The sequence below is a fragment of the Loxodonta africana genome, chromosome 12, assembly GCF_030014295.1.
Source record: "Loxodonta africana isolate mLoxAfr1 chromosome 12, mLoxAfr1.hap2, whole genome shotgun sequence".
In the NCBI taxonomy this organism is placed as follows: Eukaryota; Metazoa; Chordata; class Mammalia; order Proboscidea; family Elephantidae; genus Loxodonta; species Loxodonta africana.
Window position 1 is genome coordinate 62,821,266 of NC_087353.1, and position 20,708 is coordinate 62,841,973.

General features: G+C 50.1%; 1 protein-coding gene across 2 annotated transcripts; it reads right to left on the reverse strand.

The window, feature by feature from the left end:
* Positions 1-2,436: 2,436 nt before the first annotated feature.
* On the reverse strand, positions 2,437-19,955 carry TMEM114 (transmembrane protein 114). 2 transcript variants are annotated; one of them, XM_064294914.1, is made up of 4 exons: positions 19,736-19,955; positions 19,346-19,426; positions 3,972-4,109; positions 2,437-2,669 (listed from the first exon to the last, which is right to left on the reverse strand). In XM_064294914.1, exons 1-4 carry the CDS (start codon positions 19,953-19,955, stop codon positions 2,437-2,439), a joined length of 672 nt encoding a protein of 223 aa, XP_064150984.1. The 2 variants fall into 2 exon arrangements, with proteins under 2 accessions (XP_064150984.1, XP_064150985.1); XM_064294915.1 differs by lacking the exon at positions 3,972-4,109.
* Between the last annotated feature and the right edge of the window lie 753 nt (positions 19,956-20,708).

A 20,708-nucleotide genomic window follows, 5' to 3' on the forward strand; every position in this document is an offset into this window, starting at 1 on the left:
TCTCCAGACATTGTCAAATTTCTCCCGGGCATGGGGAGAATTGCCGCATTTGAGAACCCCTGTTCTGAAGTGTTTAACCCCATGCTGGGCACCCAGAAGGTTAACAGATGGCCTTTGATTCCATCAAATCCCGTTCTCGCGCAGTTCCACCACATGACCAGCAGGTGGCAGCAAAGACCGCCCTTTCACCAGTGCGGTTGCCCTCACTTTGAGAAATTTTTGCATTTCTTTTTCCCAGTCTACAGTTACTGGTTCTGCAACCGCACTCACTCAGCTCCCTAGGGCCTTGTGAGCAATCCACTCCGTTTGCACTTTTCCAGATTAGGGAGAAAAAGAGGCAGCCACAGGTCCTGAACCCAGAGCAGATAGCCAGCCATGTGTTGCCGGTGCTGGCTGAGGAGTGGACACAAAATGAATCCAGGCAGTTCTCTAATTTCAGTCCCAGTAGAAACCCTTTCTCTCCACATGCCCCTGGGAACATTAACTTTACCTGCCTGTGCCTCAGTTTCCTCATCTGTACCCTGCTTCGCTTATCTCCATAGCTCTCATCACCAGCTGTGTCTTTTTTGCTCATGAGAGCAAGAGCTTGGTCTGCTTTCAGTCTCTGCTCCCAATTCCTGCATATAATGGGCTGCCATCAAATGTTTGTTGACTGACCGACCGACCAACTGACCAACCGACTGACTGGCACAAAGAATGCTGCAGCTGCACATAACTATTCAGTGGGTGTCAGCTGTGATGAGGTCCTGGTGATGTCATGGAGGATGGTCACTAGAGTTCCCAAAGCTGCTGAGTCAGCAGCACCTCCCGGGGAGTTCCTTAACCCTAGGCTCCAGGCCTCCCCACAGCTTACGACTCAGGATCCTATGGAGGCAGGACCTCAACCTTGGCCGCCGCTTGAAATCACCTGGAGCACCCTTACACTGGGGCCTGGACTCCTCGCTGAAGACGAGTTCAGGTCGAGGATCTGGCCTGCTCATCAGGATTTAAAGGGTGACCAGGTGATCCTAACGTGCGGCCAAGGTGAAGAGCCGCAGCTGCCCTTTAACAATTGCTCCAGGTCTGTGTTATACCAAGTGCGGTCCCCAGATCAGCAGCATCAGCATCACCTGAGAGCATGTTAGAAATGCAAGCTCTCAGGCCCCAACCCAGACCTTCTGAGCCAGAAACTGGGGCCGGGGCCCACCCATCTATTTTCACAAGCCCTACAGATTCCTAGGCAGGCTGGAGCATGAGCACCACTGACACCAGGTGATTCAGACATACAGCCACTTCGGAGACCCCACTACCATTGCCCAGACACCCGGACGAAGGAGGGTGGATTGTTCTGGAAGAGGGAGCGGGAGGGGTGACTAGTCGCTGAAGATCACCGTATCAGGTGACCAACCCCTGGGAATCTTTCGACATCACAGTCTAGGCCTCGCCAGGCACTATAAAAAGCCAACTTTACACCCCAAAAGTTCCCAGGGAGAGAGCTCAGTGCCAACAGGGTCAAGGAGGCGGGCCCCACTCCCCACCAGGGCCACCAAGGCCACATAACCTGCCATGGTATGTCGTCACAGAGTCACCAAGACTCTCAGATGGCAGAGGGCAGCCTCCTTCGCTAATACAGAGGCAACTTGAAAATCCTGCTGCACTGAGGGGGAGTGAAGATCATGTGTGCATGTGTGAGTGCATGTGTGTGTACATTTGTGCGTGTGTGCGTGTATGTGTGCTGTGTGTGTGCTGTGTGTGCATGTGTGTGTACATCTGTGCGTGTGTGTGCATGTATGTGTGTACATCTGTGCATGTGTGTGTACATCTGTGCATATGTGTGCATGTGCGTGCATATATGTATACATTTGTGCATGCGTGTGTGCATGTGTGTCCATTTGTGCATGTATGTGTGCATGTGTGTGCATACATATGTGTGTCCATTCGTGCATGTATGTTATACTTCACAAATCCTCGCTGCTCAAAGTGTGGTCCGCAGACCAGTAGCCTCAGCCTGACCTGGGAGCTGCAGACACGCGGGATCTCAGGGCCCAGCTCCAGCTCACTGAATCAGAGTTCCACTTCAATAATATCCCCCGGAATGTGTGAGAAGTCCAAATGCCAGGCCACCTCCTTCTGAAGACTTTTATCGAATGCAACCTACTGCAGAGTTTGGAACATAGCAATGGCAAATTTTAAGGGGTTAGTATCATTATTTTAGGTTACAGGGGTTCGGCATGCCCTCCCCCCACCAGCCCACAGAGACACACACATACAAGGACACATGTGCAGTGCACTAAGACAACAGCCAAACCCAGAGCTCAGCCCACAGGGGATGGCGGAATGGTCCCTGGCCTCCGCAGGCGGCCTTTGAGGAAGAGGAGGGCACAGCCACCTGAGATAGGTCCGTGAGGCCCCCCAGGCCAGACCCTTTCCTCCTCCACCACCACCAGATGTCTGGGCTCATATGGCCTGGTCCTGCCTCCGTCTCAGGCTGAGCTCTCGGGCTGCTGCCAGGAAGGCCCCCCCGGTGAGCAGCTCGGCGACGAAGCTGATCCAGCCCAGGGCCAGGGACCAGCCGAAGTGGATGTCCACCTGGTCCAGGAGGGCCTTCTCCTCCAGGAGACACAGCGCCTCCTGGAAGGCAGCGGCCGAGTACGCGATGTAGATGCTGATCCCAGCGAGGGTCACCATGGCTGCAGGGGCGGCAAAAGGACACCAGGTCACACCCCCCCGCACGGCCCTCCTCCTCGCTCTCCCTGCTTAGCCACACTGGCCTCACCCAGGGCCCATGTCCTTCCCATTACAGGGCCTTTGCGCCTGGGGCGCCCTCCCCACCCCTCCTGCCATAGGCGACTGCCATCCATCCTCCATGTCTCAGCTTACATGTCACTGCCCACCATTCCTAGGCTGCCCTGGTCAAACCTCCCAGCAATTCCACAGCCCCACACACCCCTCCAAGCTGCCCTGGTCAGGACTGCAATTTTGCATTTTTCTCTGTAACTATTTAACTGATGTCTGCCCCCCTCAAACAGGCTGTGAGCTCAAGAACATCCTCGGCTCCCCAGCACCTAGAACAATGCCCGGCACACAGTAGGCCCTGGACAAATAGGCATTTAGACCTACTCTGTCCAATACAGTAACCACTGGCCACAGGTGGCTAGTTAAGTTTAAATTTATTTAACTAATGACCTAGTTCCTGTTTCACACTTGCCACATGTCAAGGGCTCAGGAGCCACTTGTGGCCCATCGCTCCTAGATGGGCAGAACTGATCAGAGAACACCTCGCCATCAGGGAAAGTTCTCCTAGGTCGTGCTGGGTTAGAGAATTAATTAATTTGGTGAACTATCCATGCCAATGTTAACAGTAATTGTGGGTAGTTGAGGAGCCCAGAACTTCACAATATTTTCATCTCCAAGCACTGCTTTTATTTTTCCTCTCTGTGAACTGCAATTTGTATGTGTGTGTGTGTCTCACCACCCTCTTTTCCTTTTCGTCACTGATGAACCATTTCAAACCCACAGGCAGTACAGAGAGCCATGGAACAAACAGCTGTGGGCTGGATCTCAGTTTTGAAAGCTCCACTCTGCCAAACAGACTGTAGTAACCCGGCCATTGTTTGTGTCGCCTGTGTTCTAATCAATCAGCAGTCTCTGTCGCAACAGATCAGAATGAGAAAGCGGGGTGGCTAGAGCCAGAGTCTCCCGCCAGTCCCCAGCCCTAAAGCTGGAAGCTGCCATGAGTGCAGCAAAGGCCACTTGGCCAGCTTCTTTTGTGAAATAATGAAAAACGATTCTCAGGACCTCGCCCACCCACTTCTTCTTTCTTGGAATCAAAGACCCAAGGGCCCTGTGTTCTAAACCACTCTTACTTCCAGATGTGTGATATCACAGATAGGGAAATTGAGTCCAGAGAGGCGATGGGGACTGTCCCTCCCGCTGAGGATTGTGCCCTGCCCCGCCCAGCCCCTCCTGGGCCCCAGGCAGGGGGCGCCTACCTCCAAAGAGGAAGAGGACCCCGGTGAGCACAAGTAAGAGGTAGGCTCTGACGAGGAAGCTCAGAAAGCCCGTCATGCCCCCAAAGACCATGATGATCAGGCTGAGAGGCAGCAGAATCACAAACGTCCCGTGCATGACTGGAGGGGACACAGAGGACACCAGGGGGAGAGTCAGGCTGAGAGGCAGCAGAATCACAAACGTCCCGTGCATGACTGGAGGGGACACAGAGGACACCAGGCAGGGAGCATCGCTACCATCCTTCACTTAATCGACACTCACCGGAATGCTGGGAAACGTTAACTACTATAAAAAAAAAAGTACCTTCTGCAACTTCCCCTACTGCTATCACTACTACCGCTTCTAATGATGGGAGTCCCTGGGTGGTGCAAACAATTAACATGCTCAGCTACTACCTGAGAGGTTGGAGGTTCAAGTCCACCCAACGGCACCTCAGAAGATAGGCCTGGTAATCTACTTCCCAAAAATCGGCCACTGAAAACCCTATGGAGTATAGTTCTACTCTGACGCACATGGGGTCGCCATTCGTCGGTTGACTTGATGGCACTTCTTTTTTCTGATGATGATGATGATGTTATTGAGGCTTACTGTGAGTTTTATAAGCTTCATCTCAATCCTCACACACCCCTGTGAAGTACGGCCTGTTGTCATTGTTCATTCACTCAACAAACGTTTATCACGCGCACACTGTTCCAGGCACTGTTCCCGGCACTGCGGATTTAGTCTTGAGTAAACCACACCCTCTGCCCCTCTAGAGCTGACATTCTAGTGAGCAGAGCCAGGCAGTAAACAAATGTTATAAGTAAATGACATAGCTGAGAGGAGACGACAAGTACAAGAGGCAAAATAGAGCAGGAAGGGAGTGTTGGGTGGAAATTTAATGGCTTCAAGGAGGAAGCAACATTTGAGCAAAGACCAGAAGGAGGCGAGGGGGCTGCCACCCAGCACTGGGGGTGCAGAGCCCCTGAGATGTGAGGTGCCCTACAGCAGGGTGCCTGGGAGGGGTGACGAACAACGGGAAGAACAGTAGGGGATGAGGCAGTGTTAACTGGGGCTTAGAAGCCACTGGGAGGACTCCGACTTCCTCTGAATGGGAGGACTCCGACTTCCTCTGAATGGGGAGGCTCTGGCTTCCTCTGAATGCGGGGACTCCGACTTCCTCTGAATAGGAGGGCTCCGGCTTCCTCTGAATGGGAGGACTCTGACTTCCTCTGAATTAGGTAGGAACTTCCCAGTGGTCTGTGGTCAAAGAACTACAGTATTTCACTTTACTTTTTACAGGACCACTTGGGCTGCTATATTGAAAACAGACTGTAGAAGGGTGCAGTGGGTCGACTGGTGGCCCCCAAAGGATATGTCTACCCGGGACCTGTGAGTGTGATGTGATTTAAAAAAGGGTCTTTGCACATGGAATTAAGAGTCTGGAGATGAGATAACCCCGGATTAGTACGGGCCCTACATCCAGTGACGAAACCAGTTCCTGGAGGCCTTGTTTCGCTCAGCGGGAGACCTGGGCAGAGAAACGTAAAATCCAACTATGTGTCTATACACCAAAAGCAAATGAACCCCGACATGTGAGGGCTACGCTCTCCCACCAGCTGGATCGTATGTTGTAGATGTTGCTGGAGAGGCCCGTTTTTATTCCCACTTGATTCTGTATGAGGACATTTCAATAGTCAATTTGTTCTTCTTTCAGAATCTTCCCCATTGTTTCTCCTTGGAGCACACAGCCACACTTCCTAGCATCGGGGACAGACTTTCTGAGAAACCAAATCGTAATCATCACTGTCCTTCATTAATTTCTCCAGCAGCAACTCCAATGAGATCATTGTTATCAGGACGAGAGCAGCCAGCTTCAAGCACCTCGAGGGCATCTGCCTCGGTATAACCCCATGAGAAGGGCCACAGTAGGCCTCCCTCCACTGGTGCTACCCTCTGGTACCTCCACTGCCTCATCTGTCAGCTGGAGACAATCATGTCCTGCTCCAGAAAGGGTACCCCCTGCCCTTGCCACCTGGCAAACACCTTTCACCCTTCAGCATCCAGCTTTGACATCCCCTCCTCTAGGAAGCCTTCCTAGATAGCCCCCAACAGGGTTAAGCCCTCCTTCCTCTGCGCTGTCTCATTATGTTGAGTAGATTTTCATGGATGGGATGAAATGTGTTTGCACATCTGTCTCCATATCTGTTTGAAGCAAGAGACTGGGATCTACCTTGGAATCCCGACAACCACAAGATGCTCAGAGCACAGCTGACACCCAGTGAATGTTGAAGGGATGAATCCCATGAATGCGATCGAGCTGGCATGTGAATGAGGGAGAAGTCACGAAACCGATCGTCGCACACGTGATCATTCACAGCAGTGGGGTGCTGGGACTTGGCTGACCTTGGTTTGCGTCTTGGCTCTGACTTGACAGCTGTGGGACTGCTATGGGCTTCGGTGTGGCATTTTGAGGACAGCATTTGCCGATCGTTGGGAAATGATTGGTATACAGAGGGTGGCTGCTCTGACGGGAGAACCAGTTCCCTTCTCTTTTCAAGAACATGTTCATTACCCCAAGGAGGCACCCCGTGCAAGCTCCTTGGATGGGGGAGTGGGGACTCTACCAGGTGAAAGCCTGGGCCCAGACCAAAGAGGGGGGCGGGGACACCATTGTTCTCTGGGCGTGGGAACCTTGTGATTTGTGGAATAAAGCAAATCAGAAAGAGACAGAGATGCTGTCCCCTGGTTTCCAGGCCAAGAGGATTGGTCTAATAAGCAGAGTCCTGGGTTGAATCATTACTTATCTTGCCTCATCCATAAAAGGCTCTGAGGTAGTTTCCAGAGAACTCCTAAGGCAAAGTAGTCAAAGATAAACACAACCTGCAAAATGGGAAAATGGAAAAGAATGAATTATATGAAAATCAAGACCAATGGTGGGGGGGAGTGAGGAAGGAGAGGAGAGGAGAGAAGGCAGGAGGGAAGGAGGGAGAAAGGAAGTAGAGGTCTTAAGGTCTAGGCAGTTGCCACCAGTTTGGCTCTGAGCTTCCTGGTAGCCAAGGCAGAAAGGGGAACAATTACATGATTCCTTTTTTAACCAGTCATTCATTTGTCAAATATTTATTGGTTGTTTACCATGAGCTGAGTGCTGAGCCCTTTTAAATCTTTTGGCAACAAGATGGGTATGAGAAGAAATGCTTTCTTCTCATCTTTCAGGGCAACCTAAGCATCTTATCATAAGAACAATACATGTAAAGACAACAGGGCAACCCGGAGCAATGTAGGTAAGATGCTCACTAGAGGGCCCCATTGAGAGAGCATGAAATAAATGATGATGATGGTGGTGTGATGATGATGATGATGATGATTTAGCCTCCACAGCGATCAAATCACTTTGTCTCCAATCCCCCAGTGCCTTGGTGAGTCACAAAATGGAATGTGATTACAGACAACAAGACCTTTGGTCTGTCTGTTTTGTTGTTGTTGTTGTTGTTGTTCTCTCTTTCTTTCTTTTTTAAGAAAAAAACTTGGGCAGAGAAGGACAGCAGCTGGCGCGGAAGCCTGGTCCTGTAAGATCTCCCCTATGCCTGGCATTCACCTCCAGACTGTGGCTAGGAAATGAAATTATTTCTCATTCAGAAATTAATTAGGTTTCCCAGAGTTGGTTCAGCCCTGGCGGCCCCGTTTTTGAGTTCCCCAGACATGCTGTGGGCGGACTTGACGTACACTTCCAATTAAACGTCCGGGTAAGAACAGGCTCCCGAGGGAGAGCTGTAAAATCTCCTGCTGAAGTTGGGTTTCATTGGTGTGTGTGCCTTATCCTCTGTTACTTTGCGGACTGTGGGCTTGGAACATGAATATCCATTCCAAGTTCTCTTCCACTTGGAAATGGGTCCACCTCCAACTGCACCTCTGAATGTGCTTGGGAAAGATGTTCTCCTTCGGAATGTGGATATGGAAAAGTGTCAAATTTCTGGAGAATGAGATATTTGGGAGGTGGTGGGCAGGCAGTCGGGGGGAGGAGTGTGTGTGTGGTCAAAAGGCCACTTAGTTGTGAGTCTGTGAAATACAAGCTGGGTGACCTTGGACAAATGACTAGACCACTCTGAGCCTCATCCATAAAATATGGTTGAAAAGCCCTGCCCACTGATCCCCCAGACACAGGGTGTCTGTTCTAAGTTTTGCTTTATGCTGATCACTGGTGTGGGGACAAAAATGAGCAAGTCACAAGCAGTTTCTCTCCTGTGTACTGAGTACTATATGGTTTACCATCCAAATCACAACACTTTTGAGAGTCAAACCATATCAACAGGCATTAAAGTATCTACCATAACCACAGGCATATACATAGCAGAGCCAGTCAGAGTTAGCCAGGACAACTGGTCACTCCACGTATCCATTCATTGCTTCAGTAAATAACTCAGAAATGTCACATGGGGTCACTATGAGTCAAAATCGACTCAACAGCACCTACCATCAACTGTTTATAAACCATTTAATACTATAGGAATGCCATTACAACCAAACTCAGACCTGAGAACACCAGGCCTGATTCTCATTCAGCACAAAGCTCTGACAAGCCCCTAGATGATGAGACAGAAGCAGGGCCCCTGAGCTCCGGGAACTGGCCTGGCGCTGACCACTGGGCCATGCCATCCTGCTGCTGCACATCAACAATCTCACAGGACTCCCCCATCAGATGGGGTCACCTGAGGCCATGACACAGTGAGACAAAGCCAGCCCCCGCACGATGTTGTCTAGGCGCAGAGAAAAGCAAAGTCATCGTGCCACCCACACAATACCAAACACCCTCCTCCCCCAGGCACTACGACTGCTGCTTCTTTCACAGTTCCACCTTTAGCTTCACTCCAATCTGACCTCCCTGTAGGCTGAGATGCCCAATCATAGAGCTATCCCCACTGACAGCACACAATCCAAAGAGAACCCCACTCCTTAGACCCTCTCCAAAATCACCCAACTAAAGCTCAAATCCCAGGACAGCTTCTTCCTAACACCCTCTTACTGAGCTGCCCCACAAGTGCCCATGGCATGTGTTCTCCTCTGTTGTAACGAGCAATAAACCCTACCTGCCCCAGTGGCGCAGTGGTTAAGAGCTCAGCTGCTAACCAAAAGGCCAGCAGTTCGAATCCACCAGCCACTCCTTGGAAACCCTATGGGGCAGCTCCACTCTGTCCTATAGGTTCACTATGAGTCGGAATCGACTCAATGGCAATGAGTTTGGGTTTTTTTTGTCTTTAGGTTTTGGTTCAGCTACCGGTGTGTTCCCGGTGGTCTCTGGCTAGAGAGCATTAGTAATGGGCAAAGGGCTGTCCCAGGCAAAGATGGGGAGGAATCAAGGCCAGGAAGGCCCTGGAAATTTCTCTGTCATGGTGTATTTTTGCATTCTTGAATGTTCAACAACTCACACACAGCCTAGAAGACAGTAGATGCTTGGTAAGTATTAGTGAAGCAGATGACTGAATTAGTGAAGGAGAGAATGAATGAATGGGCAGGCTGAGCATTTGCCGAGCATCTAATATGTGCAGTATGTTGGGCTTCGGTACCACAGATGTGCAAAACTGAATCAGATGTGATTCTTGGCTCCTTGGAACTTATCATTCAGAAGGGAATGTCGAATGGAGACATGAATGCCTGTAGTGCAGGGAACGCAGTAAGTGTCTTAAAAAACACAAAGACAGTGGTGAATGAGTTCAAGGGTGGCTGACTAAGTTGAAATGATAACCCCTCCACTTGAGAATATGGGCGATGGAGAAGCAGTGAATCAAAGAAAACAAACAAACAAACCTGTTGCCATGGAGTTGATTCTGACTCAATAGGGACCCTATAGGACAGAGTAGAACTGCCCCATAGGGTTTCCAAGGGGCAGCTGTTGGATTAGAACTACTGAACTTTTGGTTAGCAGTCGTAGTTCTTAACCACTGTGCCACCAGGGCTCTGAATCATAGAAGAAAGAGAGGGGAATTTCGAGTCAGACTGGAGTTCATTTCTTACTAGCAATGTGACTTTGGTCAAGCTGCTTCTTTCCTCTGAGCCTCCGTCTCCTTCTTTGGAAAACGGAGAAGGGTGAAACCCACCTTGGGGTGAGGACTGCATGAGAATACTTGGGTAAGCACCGGCTGGGGGCGCAGCCGATCTATCACCTTCTTCCTCCTCTGGGAACCCCAAAGCTGGTTCCCAGGATGCTCTGCCTTGGACGAGCTGGAGAGTAAAGACTTAGGGAATGGATTCAGGATTGCGCTTGAAAGCAAGATTCCCGATTCCTGCATTTTAGTCTCAGCTCTGCCATTCCTGAGGGCTCTCTCTAGGGAAGAATCCTTCCTTGCCTCTTCCAGGTTCTGGTGGCTCCTTGCATTCCTTGGTTTGAGGCGGCATCCCCCCAATCTCTGCACATGGTCTTCTTCCTTGTGTGCCTACGTGCCTCTGTATCCAAGTCCCCCTCTCCTTTCTCTTTTAAGGACACCAGTCACTGGATTCTAGGCCCACCCTAATGCAGTATGACCTCACCTTAACTTGATTCCATCTGCAAAGACTATTTCCAAATAAGGTCACATTGACAGGTACCAGGGGTCGGCAGTTGGGGGAGGCACAAGTCAACCCCCTACAGCCTTCACCTCTTCTCTCCTCTGCATTTCACCTCTTTTTATAAGGACACTTGTCATCGGATTTAGGGCTCATCCAGTTCATCCAGGAGGACCTCATCCAAGATCCTTAATGACATCTTCAAAGACACTTTTTCCAAATAAAGTCCCATTTACAGGTGCCGGGGGTTAGGGCTTGGACCTATATTTTTGGGGGGCTACCATTCAACCAACTAGGATGGCCCACACTAGGAGCTCAGTAAATGAAAGCTGTGATCATGACAGAATTAACAAAAATGTTGAAAGTCATTGTTTCACCAAAGAAAAATGTGGACCCAAGCATGAAGAGATCTTTTCAACTCAAAAACGTTGTTGCAAATAAAGAAAAAAGCAAACCCAGAAAGAAGCCAAGATGCTCACACCAAGGAAAGCTGAGTTTGTGACTGTTGCATTAACACGCTGCTCAAAGCACTGCTCAATGGAAAAACCAGCTTCCACGATGCTTTCGAGGTCAGGGAGACTCGGGGTGGGTAGCAAAGTAATAGTTCTGCTTTTAAGGAGAGCAGGGACATACCTTTTCCCCAGAAACATCAGAAGCTCCAGAAAAAGAGGAAAGTCTCAGGAACCATTTCCCAGTGGGGGAAAATGTCATTATCTTTATTTTCAAACCTTGCTGATGAGCCTTTAAAACTGGAGAAAGGTCTCAGAGAGATTCGCTTATTATGCCTGGTGAGGTAGTGGATTTTTTATTTTTGTTTTTATTTTTTTTAGTTTTTGTAAATATCTGCCCTTGAGTCTGTCATCTGGCAAGGAAGTAGGTAGCTCCTCAGGGCCAGGAATGGGGACTGCGTCTTAGGTGTCGCCAAGGTCTCCAAGATGTGTTGTTGTCAGCTGGAAAGAGAGGGAGTGTACAGACACCTGGCTTCAAAGTCGAGCTCCACCGCAAGTGTACGAATGGCTTTCTCTCTCCAGCCTGTCTCCTCATCTGTCAGCTGGGCCATGGACCCACTTTGCAAAGCCATGTGAGCACTGAATATAGGAATAATTATTCCTTTCTTATCCTCAAGTACCTTAGGCTTTTCTTTCTTGATGGCACAGAAAATAAAGGTACATCTTAAAATTTTGGCATCCCCCCAGAGAAAAAGTATGCAGCCATTCTCCGGGTTAGGAACGTCAGACTTATAGACAACTCGTACTTAGGTATGGACTGCCAAGAAAACTATTATATTAAAATATAAAATAAATACAATGGTTCATAATAACAAACGCACGCTCTACTCTTTGACGCTCATGAAAATACGGTTCGGCAGTGTTTTATATGCACAGAAAAGTAAAGTATATACTATACACTAAGACAAACATTTGACCGTTGTTGTTGCTGGATGCTGTTAAGCCTGTTCCAACTCACGGCGACCCTATGTACAACAGAACAAAACACTGCCCAGTCCCGTGCCATCCTCACAGTCATTGCCGTGTTTGAGCCCACTGTTGCAGCCCCTATGTCAACCCATCTTGTCGAGGGTCTTCTTCTTTTTTACTGACCCTCTGCTTTACCAAGCGTGATGTCCTTCTCCAGGGACTGGTCCCTCCTGACAACATGTCCAAAGTACGTGAGACGAGGTCTCGCCATCCTCACTTCTAAGGAGCACTCTGGCTGTACTTCTTCCAAGACAGATTTGTTCGCTCTCCTGGCAGTCCATGGTATATTCAGTATTCTTAGCGAACACCATAATTTAAAGGTGTCAATTCTTCTTCGGTCTTCCTTATTCATTGTCCATAGCTAAGGTTCCTATTTAGCGTTAAATGTTTTAATTTTTTTTTTTACTAAGAACCATATGTACCTTTTCCAACTTACCTACAAATTCGACTTAAAGACAGACTTGGGAACAAATCTCGTTCGTAACTCTAGGACTGGGAGGTCACAGATGGCCTCATACTGGCCATCCAGTTCCAGCTGCCGTCAAGTCAGCTCCAATTCATGTGAGTCCACGTATGTCAGAGTAGAACTGTGCTCCATAGTATGATTTTTCAGAAGTAGATCACCAGGCCTTTCTTCCAAGGCACCTCTGAGTGGACTCAAACCTTCAGTCTTTCAGTTAGCAGCCAAGCACACTAACCATCTACACCACTCGGGGACCCCCATGCTTCCCATATCAGTCTGTAACTTTCTCTTTTCATTCCACAGTGCATCTAGGCATTCTGGCCACGAGAATATATTCTTTTCACCAGCTATATAATATTTCCATCCAAAGTATATGTCCATCCATGGTTGTATCTTGTTTTTCACCATTATAAAAATGCCACTTCTTAGAAGCCTGTTGGTGCTCGTGTGGTAGATGCCGAGAAGTGGAATTGCTTTGAGTATAAATTCTTTTTTTTTTTAAGTTTAAAAGGTAGCATTTCATTGGAAGAGGCAGCCTGAAGCCCAAGCTTCCAGCCTGAAGGAGTGAAGGACCTGAGGCCTACAGCCACCTCCACACTCTCCTTCCCCCCACTCACCTCCCAGCACCAAAACCAAAGCCAAACCCGTTGCCTCCAAGTTGATCCCAACTCATAGCAACCCTATAGGACAGAGTAGAACTACCCCATAGAGTTTCCAAGGAGTGGCTGGTGGATTCGAACTGCTAACCGTTTTTGTTAGCAGCCAAGCTCTTAACTACTGCACCACTAGGGCTACCCATACCCATCCCCCAGCATAGCTATACATAAATCACACTGAGAATTTCCCCCAGGGCCTAGGCAGCCTCCTCTTCAGCCCTTATGTTCCCAATCCCTTCTCCTGTTCTGTCTCCCCCACCCATCTCCACAATTGCAATTTGCTCCAGGCATCATGGGACGGCGGTTTTTAATTTTCCCAGTCACTGCAGACAGCCCAGCACCCAGAAAGCTGGAAACCTCATCTCATGACCATGCACTCTCACCTGCTCAGAGGACAGCTGGGTCAGCTTCCGTCACTGCTGTGCCGGGTGGCCCTGGGCAAGGCGTTGGACCCCTCTGGGTCTGCAGTCCTTATCTGTAAAATGACCTGGCCTTCCCCATGGACTCCCAGCAGATGCAGCTGGGAAGAACACAAGGTGCATCTAGAAAGCCTTTTTTGCACTGCCCTCCAGAAACACTAGCCTCCTCCTCTTTCTGGAACAAACCAAGCTCAGTCCTACCTCAGGGCTTGGCCTTACGTCCCCCTCCTCATAATGCAGGTCTCTCGTGCCCTCCCTGAAGGAGGCAGAGTAGGAAAGCAGGACTCTAACCCCAAAAACGGGGGCTCAGAGCTTCTCCTCTGGGCTCCCATGACTTCCTGTCTTAGCGCAGTCACATTATATTGAAATTATACTCAGTGTAGCACTGTTCTAAGAGGGTAGGCCTGCAAAAAAAAAAAAAAAAAAAAACTGCCTAGGTTCAAATCTCAGCTCTGCCAGTTACTGTGCAAACTTGGGTGGCTCACATAACATCTCTGACCCTCCATTTCCTCATCTACAAAATGAGGATGATAATACTAGTACCCGCCTTGTGGGATTGTTGCAAAGATTAAATGAGCTGATGCTTGTAAAGAGCTAGAACAGTCTCTGGTGTCCTCTCTGCATTAGTATATTCGTTTTTACAGGCTACAAAGCATATGTCCTCCCATGGGCACTGAGGCTGTAAACGTTGGCTGTTACTCTTACCGTCCTTCAACCACCCTTTATCATATCACTCTATTTTATTTCCTGATACCAACTACTATTTGAAACCACTTTATTCATTTGTCCATTTGTTTACTATCTGTCTTCTACACTAGACTGTCCACCACCCATCTGGCAGTTTGTTGTACTAAGGTAGTTTGTGTGTTGCTGTGATGTTGGAAGCAATGCCACTGGTATCTCAAATACCAGCAGAGTCACACATGGTGGACAGGTTTCAGCGGAGCTTCCAGACTAAGGCTAGGAGGAAAGGCCTGGAGATGTGCTTCCAAAAATTAGTGAAAACCTTATGAATCACAACAGAATACTGTCCAGTATAGTGCTGGAAGATGAGCCTCTTACACTGGAAGGCACGCAAAGCACACAGTGGCTGCAACAACGGACTTGAGCAGACCATGACTGTAAAAATCGTGCAGAACCAGGATAAAGTTTCGTTCTGTTATTCATGAGGTTACCTTGGATCAGAGCCAACTCGACAGCAACTAACAACAACTACACTGTAAGCTCCCCATGGGCAGGGACCATGCCTGTCTTGCCGATGTTCTATCTTGGGCAGCTAACTCAGAGCCTGACACATTGAGGGTGCTGAAATAAATGTGTGATGAGTGAATAAATGAGTCAGGTGGATCTGCCATTGTTGTTTCACTTGACAGATGAGAAGCCTGAGGTTGACTGAGAGCAGGAGGAGGAGATATGAGTTGAGCTCATCCTTCCTGTAGTGCCCAGCGCTGGATGTTTGCTTATGTGATCTCGGTTCATCCCAGAACAGCCCGTTTATGGAGATGGGGGCTCAGAGAAGCAGGTGACTCACCTTCAGTCACTTAGCTGGTAAGAGGTGAAGTCTGGATTCAAATGCCAGTACAGTGGGCATCTGACAATAGCACCCTGATCTGCCTCTAGGGCACCACCCTCCCCACTTCTCCTCCCTTACCTATGATAGGGCTCATCCCACCCACCCCTTGTTAGAAGTAGCACATGACTCAGCCCAGCCAATCAGCACATTCCATTCCCTGGCTACAGTGATTGGCTCAGGACTGGGCATGTGACTCAAACTGATCCAAGGAGAGACCCATCTGGAAGTTGTGAAGAATTCCTGGTAATTAAAAGCCTCCTCCTAAGGTTGCTAGGGTTGGAGAAGACTTAGCTGAGAGTAGAAACTGAAAAGAAGAAAGCAAAGGCCAGAGAGAAGATGAAAGAAACTGATCCCAACAGGCTTGGACTTTTCAGTTACAGACACCCAAAACTCCTTATCTTGTTTAAGCCAATATGATTTGAGTTTCTATCACTTGCCACCAAAAGACTCCTGGCAGATACAGCTATCCTGGTGGCTGTAGACCATGGCTCTTTCATTTACACTATGCTGAATGTGATGACCTCCCCTCCACCAAAGATAATTCCAGACCCTAGCCAAGGAACCAAACCCATGAAGTCCCAGATCTGTTGCAGAATACAAAACACCTAAGCAAGGCCGATTTTGCTGACAATGAAACGGTTTCATTGAAAACTTATCTCTGCCACCTGGTGGAAATAGTTGGGGGAAGGAGCTTGGTGTTTATGTGCAACTTCACCAGGCAGCTGGGTAGACTAAGGAAGCAAGCTAGACGGCAGGGCTTGACAGCTCTCCCAGTCTGCCAGGCAGTCACAGCAAATGACTGGACCCCGACGTGCTCTGCACAGTTGTGTTCTCCTGGAGTGAAAATCGGGGGCTCTTTCCAGCCACCGCACTGGGATTTGTCTAGGAGGCTGTGACTCAGAGAGCTTGTCAACTGGCAACTGGCCTCACCTCTCTGACCTCCGCAGCAGCAGGTCCTTAAAGGATTGAAATGTCTTCACATAATAAAACAGATCAGGCTAGGCTTAAAATTCACTTTGGGGAAAAGAAGATTCTGAGAAAAAGTTCTTTCTGGGGTGATTTGCAACAGGCACGTGGCCTGAAGGGGTAGCCTGCCCTCTGCCGGGAATGATATAATGGTCATAATAGCAGCTACAACGTAGTGTGCACTTGGGGGGCTGGCACTGGGTTAAGCTCTTTAAAATATGCTCTCCCTTTTCATCCTCGAAACCACCTTCTGCGGAGGGATGATAATTATCATATGTTGCCCACGAGGAAACTGAGGCTCAGAAAGGTCCGGGAGCTTGCTGGGGACCATATGCCTAGTTCATGGGAAACCTAGGGGTTATGCCTAGGTCTGTGAGTGAGCGGATGAACCCGATTCTGGATATAAGTTCTTCCTGTCTTCTCGAAAGCCTACAGCGAGGAGCACTGTCACATTATCAGTCTCAAAAAGAAGCCAGCCCCATCCTGACTGCAGTTAACCAGCCACATTACCCAGAGATACGCAGGCTGAATGCTAGTACTCAGCCTGGAGAGGGTCAGCACTGCACAGATGTTAAACTCATTGCCTTCGAGCTGATTCTAACTCATGGCAACCCCATGTGTTACAGAGTAGAACTGCCCTTAGGGGTTTTTTGGTTGTAATATTTACAGAAGCAGATCACCTGGTCTTTCTCCCATGGTGCCACTGGGTAGGTTCGAACTGCCAACCTTTAGGTTAGCAGCTGAGAGCAAACTGCTTGCGCTACCCAGAGACCTTCCACAGGTGCTACAGCAACGAAAAAGAGGCAGGAAGGAATGGTAACAAGAGCTAAGGTTTACTGAGCACTTACTATGTACGGTACTTTTATGTCCAATCATTCTTTCAGTCACATAGAGATCCCATAACAACCAGGCATTAGTGTTGTTGTTGGGTACCGCTGAGTTGATTCCAACTCATAGGGATCCTATAGGGCAGAGTAGAATTGCCTCATAGGGTTTTCTAAGCTGTAATCTTTACGGTAGCAGATCACCAGGTCTTTTTCCCACAGAGCCGTTGGGTGCATTTGAATTGCCAACCTTTTGGTTAGCAGTTGAGCACTTAACCATTGAGTCACCAGGGATCCTCAACCAGGCACTATATGAGGTCAGCTGTTTCATCTGGTTAGTTCATGGAATCCTAGCCACACCCCTCACAGTTTTGACATCTCATAAATGTGGAAACTGAGGCTCAGGGAGGTTAGGACGCCTATCCCGGGATCACAGAGCGTCCTGGTAAGGGTCTGAGCTGGGATTTGACCCCATCTCCTTCACTTCAAAGACAGAAACTCTTGGTTATTCTTGAAATGGTGCTCCACAGACACCCAAAGTTCCTTCCTCCACCCCCAACTTCCCTCCACCACCCGCATATTCCAGGTATCTGGGGGATGTCTCCTTCTGTGGGACTTTGGGCACTAGTGCGTTACAGTCGACGCTCATGATGGCGAACTGCTAAATTTTTAGGAATTTTGGTGGTAGCTTGAAATTGGCCACAGTGGGAGTATTTACACCACAGAAATTGGCAAACACTACAAATCAAGACTTTTACCCCCTAGAGAGCTTAAGTATTTCCCAGCACACACCACTACACTACAGAGAAAGAGTACTGGCTTATTTGTTCACTCATTCATTCACTCAACAAATATATATTTACTTCCATCTACAGAGTAATACTGGAGCCCTGGTGGTGCAGTGGTTAAGAGCTTGGCTGCTAACCAAAAGGTTGGCAGTTCGAATCCACCACCTGCTCCTTGGATACCCTGTGGGGCAGTTCTACTCTGTCCTATAGGATCACTATGAGTCGGAATCGGCTAGACAGCAACAGGTTTGTTTTGTTTTGTTTTGTTTTTGGCATAGTATAACATGGTTTGCATTCACTCTCATACTTGCTTAGCTAACCTTGGCTGAAGGCCAACTATATGCCAAGCTCTGTGCTGAATTTTAGGAATTCAGCAGTGGCAAGATAGACATGGTCCTTGCCCTCAGGAGCTCACAAGTCCAATGAGAGAGTCAGATTTTAACCCAAAAAAGTCACACAATCTGTATCGTGAGTAGGAGTTCAGCAAGCCAAGCTGGCAGAGTAGGGCAGGGAAACTCCAGGCAGAGGGAACAGCATGTGCAAAGTCCCTGTGGCAGGAGGAAGCTTAGCATGTTCCAGGAACTGATCCAGTGCCAGCATAGGCAGAGAAGAACCAACAAAGGGGAAAATGGAGCTGGACAGGGTCTCAGCCCAGCCTGTAAACCATGCTAGGGACTTTGTCTTTATTCTAAGAGTCACATGCCCAAGCTTCAGGAAATCTATCAAAAATAGCCCCTATTTTTCAAGGTCTGTGGAACTCAGTCCTCTCTATCGTGTCTCTCTGGGGGTCAGTTTTGTCACTGGAAAAATGAAGATAATAATAGTACCTACTTCATAGGGTGGATGTAATAACGCGATGCAGACATACACAAAAAGCACTTAGCTCGGTGTCTCATATGTGGCAAGCCTCAACAAATATGAACTAGTACATTTATTTCTCTCCTTCCACATCCCCTGTTTGCTTTCATGCATTTGACCCTCAAACCTTTTCTGGATTCCAGGCACTGGGGAATCTTGAACAAGAGAGACACCACCAGCCCCTGGAGCGAAGGGGGCTGTTCTACGCCTCCTAATTATTTGTTTGGAATCAGTCAACATTTACTCCACTCCTGCCCCTGCCAAGCACTTGTTCTAGGTGCTGAAGATACAAATAACACTGACATGGGACATGCTTTCTGGCCTGTGGGATAGCACCTACTCTGTTGTCCACATTCAGCTCCACGCCACCTCCCCCAGGAAGCATCTGAGCCCCCCCACCCCGATCCCTGCTGGTTTAGGTGCCTCCTCTGGCTCCCACCCACCCTCCCTCACGCCATTTGTCTCTCTGAAATGTAATTGCCTATCATGTCTCCCCCACTAGACTGAAAGCTCCTGGAGGACATGACCTGTGTCCTAATCAACCCTCCCCAGCACAGAGCATGGTGCCTGGCACAGAGAAAGTCATCAGTTTGTCCAGTGAATGTTAAACTGTGCAAGTCACAAGTCAACAGGGACGCCCACCTCCTGGTTGTAACACACACGCGTGCGTGCGCACACACACACACACACACCCCACACACACAATTCTGCTGGTTGTCAGTGCCCTGGCCCAGCTGTTGGAAGAAGGGTTTGGAGACTGGTGGCCAGATCCGGGGTGCTCGTCCATTCCCACCCTCCCTTCCTGACTCACTGAGAAGTTGTCGGCTGGAGTCGCTGACTGTCACGTTCTCCTGCCAGAAGGGGTTCATCAGCGGCGTGCACGGGCTCTGAACTGGACGGGTGGAGAAACCAATGGGCCGGGACCCTCGAGTTTCCACCCCCAGCCCATGGCTTCCCCCCGGCCGAGATGCTCCACCTGAGGTGGGTGTGGGGAGAGACAACTGGTTGCCGGGCAGAGCTGGGTACCTCTCAGAAGGGCGTTTGCAGCCCCAGTCCTCTGCCGCCCCGCTCCCAGACATAACATTTTGTGCATTGGGGCTTGGGGGAGGGGTGTGGGTCAAGCAACAGGTCCCAGGCGAGCAGGGCACCGCTCAGAGGGGCGTTCACGGCCACAGCCCCCATCTCTGGGGTGCACCCTTACCCCGGCAGGTCCGCCAGAGGCCGGAGTGGGAGCTCAGAGGCTCGGGCTGGCTGCGGTTGGCGGCCCCCTCCAGATCCCGCGACCCCGGGCTGCTGAGCTCCAGCTGCTCGGTGTCGATGATGTACCAGAAGTCCGTCCCGATGGCGGCCGCCAGCAGCACGAAGCTGAGCGCCCCGGTGAGCGCCGCCGCCCCGGCCAGAGCGCCCAGGTGCACCCGCATCTCGGAGCCCGGACCCCGGTGCGGGTTCCTGCTGCCGGGGATCCGCACCTCTGCGCCTCGCCTCTCCTCCGCCGGCCGCGCGGACCTCCGTGCTCCGCCCCCGGGGCCTCTGCGTCCATAGGCTGGAACCTCAGCCTTTGGACTGGGCTTCCTCCCTCAGACCTGGCTCCGCCCCTCAGACCTTCACCTGCACCCTCAGGCCCCCACCTCCACCTTCAGACCCTCACCTGCGCTCTCAGACCCGCACTTACTCCGCCTCAGATCCCAACTCCCATCCCTACCCACATGGTCATCAGACCCCCACCTCTTCCCTCCTCGCAGGCGAGCGCACCCGCACCCTCTCACCCTCCAACTCCTCACTTTCCCCCAGATCCTCCTCCTCCCTCCCGGAGCCTCCAGCAGCTACCCCACTCTGCCAGCTCTCTCCCCTTCCTCCTCAGTCCTCCTTTCCCCACACCGCCGCCTCAACTCCCCACTTCCAGCCGGCACTCCAGGCGTCTTCCCTCCACCGCCCTTTCCGAGCCGGGCTCAGAAGCGTGCGGGACAGTCCAGCCCAGGACCCAGCTCCCTGAACACAGGCAGGAGGAGGAGGGGGCAGCGCCCAATAGAGCGCCAGAGGGGGATGGAATGGGGAGGCAGAGACGGCCTACTGGGAACCAGGAAGGAGGGTGAGAAGGAGGGCCCTGCCACCCTGACAGTCCCACCCAGGGTTTGCCTGTAATTTTCAGTAGCCCCTCTCCCTCCAGCTCCACT

What these genes read in the sequence shown, in the direction of transcription:
- TMEM114 (XM_064294914.1), bottom strand. Translation starts at nt 19,955, where the DNA reads ATGCGGGTGCACCTGGGCGCTCTGGCCGGGGCGGCGGCGCTCACCGGG. An exon ending in CTCCAGCCGACAACTTCTCA is followed by an intron (nt 4,110 to 19,345) that starts GTGAGTCAGGAA and finishes TGTCCCCTCCAG; the next exon opens with TCATGCACGGGACGTTTGTG. An exon ending in GGTCCTCTTCCTCTTTGGAG is followed by an intron (nt 2,670 to 3,971) that starts GTAGGCGCCCCC and finishes CCGCCCCTGCAG; the next exon opens with CCATGGTGACCCTCGCTGGG.